General features: G+C 43.7%; 1 protein-coding gene across 1 annotated transcript in view; it reads right to left on the bottom strand.

The window, feature by feature from the left end:
• Positions 1-1,027: 1,027 nt before the first annotated feature.
• LOC117880362 (cytochrome P450 2H2-like) overlaps positions 1,028-9,220 on the bottom strand; it is a 28,247-nt gene continuing 20,054 nt past the window's right edge. The window contains exons 5-9 of the mRNA XM_034776466.1: positions 6,452-6,628; positions 5,938-6,079; positions 4,561-4,748; positions 2,422-2,563; positions 1,028-1,795 (exon numbers count right to left, since the gene is read on the bottom strand). Coding sequence (XP_034632357.1) covers positions 1,617-1,795; positions 2,422-2,563; positions 4,561-4,748; positions 5,938-6,079; positions 6,452-6,628 — 828 coding nt within the window. The 3' untranslated portion in view covers positions 1,028-1,616. The remainder of the gene's footprint in view (positions 1,796-2,421; positions 2,564-4,560; positions 4,749-5,937; positions 6,080-6,451; positions 6,629-9,220) is intronic.

The raw sequence follows: 9,220 nt of genomic DNA, 5'->3' as shown, positions 1-9,220 counted from the left end.
ATCTGAGCCTGAACTCCCTCATTTTTTCATTCATGGATGTTACTTTGAGCATGTCTCTAACATACACATTCCTCGGGTGGTCTTTCTCACTTAGACCACTCATCCAGCTCAACATTTACATTTCTGGGGAATGGATCATTTGCTCATGTTTCTTCTTTGTTGCCCAACACTCACTGCCGTACAGTAAACGTTGATAAACCATTTTTATAGACCTTCTCTTTTAATCTTACTGGTATCTTCCAATTGCTTACTATGCTACTTATCTCTCTCCATTTGAGCACCATTTGAGTTCTACATGTCGTAAAACTGGGTTAAATAGTGACACTAAATAAATACTAGCAGTTGAAAGTCTGTGCTGTCGCACAGGAATAATTCCTAATGTCATGTGTGCAAAAAAGCCAAAAATGTCTGAGAACTTAAAAACTGCACTGTAACAGGCAGCACATCCAAATGATGACTGAAAGTAGAGATACTCTAAACATCAAGAGCTCTCAGCCATGCTTGTAGCTGTTTCCTTCACTTCACACTGACTCTACAGACATTCTCGGCTTGGATGTGATGTTTGGGGTTATTGTGTATGCTGGTTGTGTTGCTGTGTTGATTTGTGTGTGGTTGTGTTGTGCTGGGAGAGCTGTGTGGATTTGCACAGGGGGCAGCTGGGCCTACGGGTTTGTCAGCTGGCCCAGTAATCCACCCTCTATGCAGTGTTCCTCATACAGCCAATGAATTTGTTGCATGCAAGTTAGCTGTAGAAAAAAGGTGGTGACTGGTTGAGTTTCCCTGAATATTACAATGGTCTAGGAGTCTGGGCAGGGCCTAAATACATGCCCTACTGTACCTGTGGGAGTAATTCATAAATTCAAAATAGCTGAGAATTTAAAAACTGGATGGTAACAAACCACAAAACCTAATGATTTTTCCACCGGGTGATACTCTGAACAAAAGGAGTTCAACCACGCTTGTTGTCACTTCCCTCCCTTCCCACTGACTCAGCAGACATGTTAGGTTTCAGAGTGACGCACAGACGGACATTCCTGGAATTTTATTTTATAGATTTAACACGCCAGAGTTGAGTTACAAAAATTATAGAAAGAATCTGTATGAAGAGTAAAAGATTAATCCTACTGAATTTATCTGAACCTGCTTGGGTAAAGTGGGGAGTGCAAACGCCAGTTCAGTCCCCTGCCACAGAAACTCTCCCCACCGAAGCAGAATGTCATCGTCATAATTCACTAGCATTGGCTGAACAAACCCAAAATGCTGGACATTGTTACTAGCTCCTTGTGAACAGAGCAGCCTTTACAGCTGTCAAAGAAGCTTTCATGGGTGTCAACTACACCACAAATGAACTAAAAACAGCTTATGTTGAGAATAGATTCACACCTGAGCCCATTTGAGAACACTGCAGGATTATTGTACATGCCATTAGAGTCAATTATGTAGTTATTTTATGGTATAACACTTAATGTTGTTAAATCCTAGTTACTTAAAAAGTTGACTAATTTGTCTGTGCATTTCCTGGCAATTAGTTAATTTCGGTCACTGTATTAAGGAGTTCAAGATCACAGACAATCAAATTAATCACCTCAGGAAATGGAGGTGACTTTTCAAGGTATTTACCGAGGAATAACAATGAGCTGGTAGGACATTGGGGCATTTGAGGTTAATGTCATCGGAGTTATATCAATATCCTTGGGGTCAATGAGAGGCTTCAAGGTAAAGTTCTGCAAAATCGTTGTCAGTAGCAAAAATAGCTCCATCCGAGCCAGAGCTTCTCCCAGGCAACTCCGTTTCCCTGCAATGAAAAAGGAATATTGAAGAGATGCTGGAGATCTTTCTTTGCAGCATTTTACATGCTGTTTCTATGGACGGAGGATAATGGAAGTCACTCCAAGTTCAGGATGGTAGGAAAGCATTTGGGGCTTAAAAAGCCATTCAAAGATTGTTTTAAGGTTTGAGTTCCATATATAAAGTGGTCTTTTTAAATCTAGTTTGTGGAGAGGGTTGGGAAGATGTGGGATTTGAGGAATAGCTTATGCACTTCCCAAGTTGGCTAATAAGTGTTAAGGGGCAAGTAATGTGGTGGTTATTGAGTAACAAGTAAGAAGGTGCGGGCAGGATCATGAGTAGGTGGATGAAGGAATAATTGATCATGCATTCATTTACACCAGACAGACACCAGAAAAGCATGAAGTTACCAAGCAGAGCAAAGAGAGGAGTATGTGTAGTGCGTCTGAAAAGTCACTTCAGACAGCTAGCAGGAAGTAACACGGCTTAAAGACTGATAGATGTTTTACTAGCGTGAGAGACTCTTCTTCATGGACCACCTGAAAACCCTCTGCAGACAGTGTGAGCCAGTAGAGTCATCAAGGCAAAGCTAGAAGACAGTCTGAGATCTGAAATAAACATGGATAACTTTACCTATAGAAAAAGGCATGAAGAAGTCACTGTTCTTGAAGGCACCATTTTCATCCAAGAAATGCCCTGGGTTAAATTGCTCAGGCTTTGGAAATTCCTTGCTGTCATATAGGACTGACTGCAGTACAGGGAATATAGTGGTGCCCTAAATTAGTAAACATATAAACAGAGTTAAAGTGGATACTATCCAAAGCAGAGAAACCTTCAAAATTCAGAGCTGGACAGTGGGACCCATCTTGATTTTTCTTTATTCCCTTGCAGCTCCTGAACTTCATGTTTTCATCCAGAAGTAGAAATATTAAAATTCAATGAGAAGAGCTAATCCCACTGAAGTCCCATCCACAGGGAAATCCTGAAATCTCGTCAGAGAGGTTGTCACTATCTGATCATTATCCTGAATTCAACATCAAAAAGTTTGGGGAGAGTTTGGCTAAGATCTAGAAGTTTCACTTGCACCTCTGAGCTGATGCTCTGAAGCATTTGAGGTTTCCTGGTCAAGATACTGTATTGATCACACCAACAGTTTCCCCATAATTCATAATTAAGCTAAAAGCCCCATGCAATTTTACAGTGAAACTCAGCAACCCCGCCCCGAGTATGGAGAGTTCTGGTGCATTTTAACACCTCAACCGGTGCAGAGTTTGGTGGAGATTAGAACTGGGTAAAATTTATCCACCAGAAATGCAGTTTCAGATGATACAAAACTATTTTCAAATTTGACCCAATTAGTTTTATCTGGGGAAAAGTTATTTGCTTCAGAAAACACATATGAGTCAGGGTGTGTGTCTCCCTATAACTTTTAGGCCAGAGGCTAAGGTACTTGGGATATGAGAGATGCAAGTTTGAATCCCCAATTTAGAGCAGCAATTTGAACTCAGATCTTTCCCCTATCCAAAATGAGGATTTTAATCTCCAAGCTCTGATATTCCAGGATAGGTTCCTTTCAATCTGTCCTTATGAAGCTGTTCCACTTTTTATTAACATTTAAATATCCACTGACCAGTGAGAATGACTCTATAGCCTGGTGAGAAAGGCACTCATCTGGGAGGCAGGATATGTGGATTCAAATCCCTCCTCTGAATCAAGCAGAGGGAAGATTTCAATCCATATTTCTTACCTCCCAGGTTTTTGGCCTAATGGGGGCGGGGGGAGGGGGCGGGAGAGGGGGAAGACCTGCGCTTCAGTATTTGATAGGGGGAAGACCTGCGCTTGAGTCCCTGCTTCACTGAATATTTAAGTATTGATACAAAACAGAATAGCTTCAGCAAGAGAGATTGAGGACTCACCCCAGCATAGTCTATAGCCTGGTGTTTAGGATACTCACTGGGGAAATCTGAGTTCAAGTCCCGGCTCCAGAGTGGAGGTTCCAATTCTAGGTCTCCCATATCCCAGGAAAGTGCCCTATCCACTGCGCTAAAGCGTTAAAGAAGGGGGATAAAACCCACACCAAGATTTCTGAAGTAGACCAGATTTTTCCAACTTGTTGACAAATTGCAAAGATTTTCAGAAGTTAAATGAATATTTTTTTCTGATATTTTTGGTTTGCTGGCTGAACTGAGTTCAGTAACTGGCATCATCTGACTAACAGTAAGAGCCCGACTCAATTTTACAGAAACCTCAGCCTTGAAGTGTGGTTTGTTTTGTGGTGTGTATTTATTTGTACTGGTTTGCATTCAATTCCAGAAATGGGCAAAGGTGTGGGGAGCTCTGATACTTTTTAAACTTATTCATTCATTACTCATTTGCATGCGCTATTTTGTTTTGATTTGACCGAACAGTGTTAAGAAGTTTCCCCAGAAACACCCCCCTTTGGCCTCAGAAAAGAGGGCAATGATTGCACGCATTGGTGTGATACCAAAATCTTAGCTGCACATCGTTGCTAAAGTTGTTCTCTATTCCGTATCTTACTGCTTCACAAATAGGCTCTCAAACCCTCTTCTGGATGGAAACCCTAACCTGCAGACTATGAAAGTCTGTTCAGCTGCATACAGGGGCTTGGAAAGTTTCAATATAATTGGTACATTCCTGGCAATTATTTAAAACTCCCATCACACAAAAACTATTTCTATTGTGAACAATTCAAAATTAAAAAGAGAAAAAGGCAGAAGAACTGGCCCTTTCACAGAAACACAGAGAACTGACCTTGGGGATAATGTATTGTCTGAAATGAGTGTCTCTAGTCACAGCACGTGGGATACCAAGAGGGGCAAGAGAGATGAATCTCTGTGTCTCATGGACCACAGCATCTGTGTAGGGCATCTGGCTTCGGTCCGCCATGCAGGGGCTTCGGCTTCGGCCGATCACACGGTCAATCTCTTCGTGAACCTTCTCTGTCATCAAATTAATGAGGTTTAACACCAAGACTAAAGAACAGGATTCCCATAGATTTGCCCAACAGTCTGTTGCTCTGCCCCCAAAACACAAGTCTCAGCAGATGGACATTGGGAATATAACAAAACAGGTCAAATTTTGTGTTACAGAAACTACTGTACTTCGCAGCTATGACAAAGGGCCAACAATGTAATTACAGGGCAATGATATTGTTCATACCTGGTTCTGTTACTAACTAGAGCACAATGTAAAATTATCACCAGTGCATCTAAATATCTACTAAGCAAGAGAGTCCCAAAGCATCTCCCCGCCCCCGGCCATTTGCTAATATGAAATTGGAATTAGCACAGGATATAGCTGTTTTTTTAGCACTGGCAGAGCTTTGATTTAAGCCCTTACATGATCCTGTCCTCTGTAAGCCCATTAAATCCAAAGGCAAAACAACTTTGCCTTCATTCAGGGGAAAGGGGCCCGTTTGACAGCCCTGGAATGTGAAAGCATCTGTTACCCACAGAACAGACACAGCCTGGTTAGTGGCAGTGCAGGCTTCTCTTTTACAAACACTGCAATTAAACACCCGTGGCTGGCCATGTCAGCTGACTCAGGCTCACAGGACTCAGGCTACGGGGCTGTTTAGACGTTAGGGCTCAGGCTGGAGCCAAGGCTCAGGGACCCCAGGAAGAGGGAGGATCCCCAAGCCAAAACATCTACACCGCAGCTAAACAGCCCCTTAGCCCAAGCCCTGTGAGCCAGACCCAGCTGACCCGGGCCAGCCACAGATGTTTAATTGTAGTGTAGACATACACATACACTTCCCTTATCAGAGAACCTGAACGCTGATCTGGATTTGAGAGAGGAATTCAGTCACAACAGCCCATTCAGCCTTTGGATCCTCGCCTCAGATGGCCAATATAAGGACAAGTAATGCCCATTGTACTGGTGCTTTTTGGATGAGAACTTCTGCCTGCAGGGGAGTGGAGTAAGAAAGTCCCCCACACATCTTCAACTCACTTCACATGAACCAAAGAACATCCACCACATGGCAGTCACGCGGGTCACTGCCAACCCAGGCCAGATGGTATCTGGTGATTTATTGGGGGAGGGTCTGCCTACATTTACTGATCTAGAGAGCCAGGCACTCCTCACATCTCCCCAAGATTTAACATTTTGTGTGTGTGTCACTGTTACCTTCTATTTCTGGGTATTTCATAAGAAGCTTGAGTCCATGTTTCAGGGTGTCACTGGTTGTCCTTGTTCCAGCAAAGAATAAGTCTAATGTTCTTCTTAACAAGTTCTCAGTGGTAAATTCCGACTGGCTGTTGTGTTGCTCCTGCAGAAAGATTTGGTAGAGATGGTTGATAATTGATTGTAAAAGCGTCGGATCTATTGTCAGACGCCAAAGAAGTCTCATTTTCTACCCAAAATGTGACCCACCTGGCATCGTTATACAAATCCTACAGAAATGGGCCATAGTACTGGAGATTACAGCAGCATTATTGCAGTGCTTTGGGCCATTTCTGTTCACTAAGGTGGTTTTACATGAATGAGGTGAATAGGGCTTCCCCCTTTATATTATAATTTCCTTGTCTCCCTTTAGGGGCTTCTGAAAAGCCACGTACTCTGTTGTTCCTTAACAAATAAATAACACTGATATGTATAACCCACTCCCCAGTAAAGGGGAAGGGCTGCGGCTATCACCTACCTGTTTTATTTTGATGAGGAAAGCATCGATGAAGTCTCGAGGGCAGCTGGGCTCCAGGGACTCTCTGTGCATCTCCACTCTCTCCAGAACAAACTTTCTCAACTCCTCAAAGTGTTTAAAGATTCTCTGGTGAGGCCCAGGGATGTAATGCATGAGAGTCGGGAAAAAATTGTACAGCTGTAAAGATTGAAAAAAAAAAAACACATCTTGGTTTTCCTGGGCAGAGAAGCTTCCTTCATAGTATTTACTCAAATGACTACAGCAGCACAGACTCTTCTGTGACACATTTTCTAAATGGATTCTAAAGAACTCTGAAAACGTTACCAACTCACATTACCCAATGCATATATATTCCACACACAAAGTTCAGTGACATTCAGTTACATTAGCTAAAAGACTCTCCATTATTTTCAAAATAAAACCATCTTCAATAGACACATCTTGTTCTTGAAAAATCACACTGAAGTGCTCTATCTTAACTCTGAACACAGATTTTCTTGCCAAGTGAAAGCACATTATAGATTTTCAAAGGGAAATTTACTTTAGTCGTGCTGAGGTCGAATTTAAGAGACCCACATTCTCTGCCAATGTAACTCCATTGATTTCGAATGAGTTATGCCAGCAGACAGTTTGGCCCTTCATTTGGTACATTTAGTGAGGTTTTCAGGAAGGGGGCGTGGAGGTAAGTGGCTGTGAGCTGGAAGTGAAAAGGAGTTTATTTTGGAGGTGAGAAATATGTTCATATTCACTATCATGTTGCTTATGTAATAAGGCATGTGACGTGATTGGTGTGGATGTTAACATTTTAACTGGCAACTTCCTTTACCGAAAATGTTGACAGTGAATATCCATAAGCAAATTTAATTCTGAGCTAATGACGTGTTTTTGTGTGGGAATTTAAACAATACTTAGGCCTGGTCTACACTATGACTTTAATTCGGATTTAGCAGCGTTAAATCGAATTAACCCTGCACCTGTCCACACAACGAAGCCATTTATTTTGAAATAAAGGGCTCTTAAAATCCATTTCTGTACTCCACCCCGACGAGCGGAGTAGCGCCAAAATTGATATTGTCATTTCGAATTAGGGTTAGTGTGGCCGCAATTCGATGGTATTGGCCTCCGGGAGCTATCCCACAGTGCACCATTGTGACCGCTCTGGACAGCAATCTGAACTCGGATGCACTGGCCAGGTAGACAGGAAAAGCCCCGCTAACATTTGAATTTTATTTCCTTTTTGCCCAGCGTGGAAAGCACAGGTGACCACAGATAGCTCATCAGCACAGGTAACCATGCAGGCCGATAATCGAAAAAGAGCACCAGCATGGACTGTACGGGAGGTACTGGATCTGATCGCTATATGAGGAATGGATTCAGTGCTAGCAGAACTTCGTTCAAAAAGACGAAATGCCAAAACTTTTGAAAAAATCTCCAAGGGCATGATGGAGAGAGGCCACAATAGGGACTCAGATCAGTGCCGCGTGAAAGTCAAGGAGCTCAGACAAGCCTATCAAAAAACAAAGGAGGCAAACGGTCGCTCCGGGTCAGAGCCGCAGACATGCCGCTTCTACGCCGAGCTGCATGCAGTTCTGGCCACCACTACCCCACCTCTGACCATGGATTCCGAGGCGGGGGTAATCTCATCAGTTACACCTGAGGATTCTGCGGACGGGGAAGAGGAGGAGGAGGAGGAGGAGGAGGACGAGCTTGCGGAGAGCACACAGCACTCCGTTCTCCCCAACAGCCAGGATCTTTTTCTCAGCCTGACTGAAGTATCCTTCCAACCCTCCCCCAAGCCAGTATCCAAGACCATGACCCCATGGAAGGGACCTCAGGTGAGTTTACCTTTTAAAATATAAAACTTGTTTTAAAAGCAAGCGTTTTTTAATGATTACTTTGCCCTGAGGACTTGGGATGCATCCGCAGCCAGTAGAGCTACTGGAAAAGTCTGTTAACATGTCTGGGGATGGAGTGGAAATCCTCCAGGGACATCTCTATGAAGCTCTCCTGGAGGTACTCCAAAAGCCTTGCCACAGGGTTTTTGGGCAGTGCAGCCTTATTCTGTCCTCCATGGTAGGACACTTGACCACACCATGATTGCAGCAAGTAATCTGGTATCATTGCATGACAAAACCTGGCAGCGTATGGTCCCGGTGTTTGCGGGCATTCAAGCAACATCCGTTCTTTATCTCGCTGTGTAATCCTCAGGAGAGTGATATAGCTCATGGTAACCTGGTTGAAATACGGGAATTTAATTAGGGGGACAGAGGTGGCCATTCCTACTGGGCTGTTTGTCTGTGGCTGAAAAGAAATCCTTCCCTGCAGTTAGCCAAGCGCGGGGGGGGAATTGGCCCTGAGCTTTTCGCGTTTGGCTAGCAGGGATCTTCCCTGATATCAGCCAGGTGGTGGGGGGAGGAGTAAAGTGATCATCCCAAAGAATTCATGGCAGGGATGGGAGTGTTAGTTTGGTTCCTGCAGGGATCTTCTCTGATACCTGCCACGTGGTGGGGGGAGGGATAAAGCGATCATCCAGAGAATTGGATGGGGGGTGGGGTTAGTTTGTTTTCTGCTGCTGAAGGTTAACAGGAAAACCGCAGCACTCAACGGGCTTTGCTTGGTATGTGGGAAAGGAGGGCGCAGAAGCCGAAAGACAATGGTTTACCATGGCTGCATGCAAGCCGAATTCTGTTGCCTGGACCTGCGTCTGTGATCTCTAGCAGCAAAGCCACAGGCACTCAATATTAAGAGGCAAAATGCGACCTTGCACAG

The sequence above is a fragment of the Trachemys scripta genome, chromosome 7 (genome assembly GCF_013100865.1).
Source record: "Trachemys scripta elegans isolate TJP31775 chromosome 7, CAS_Tse_1.0, whole genome shotgun sequence".
Taxonomy (NCBI): Eukaryota; Metazoa; Chordata; order Testudines; family Emydidae; genus Trachemys; species Trachemys scripta.
Note: the sequence above shows the minus strand (reverse complement) of the source record. Positions and strands in the feature narration are given on the sequence as shown.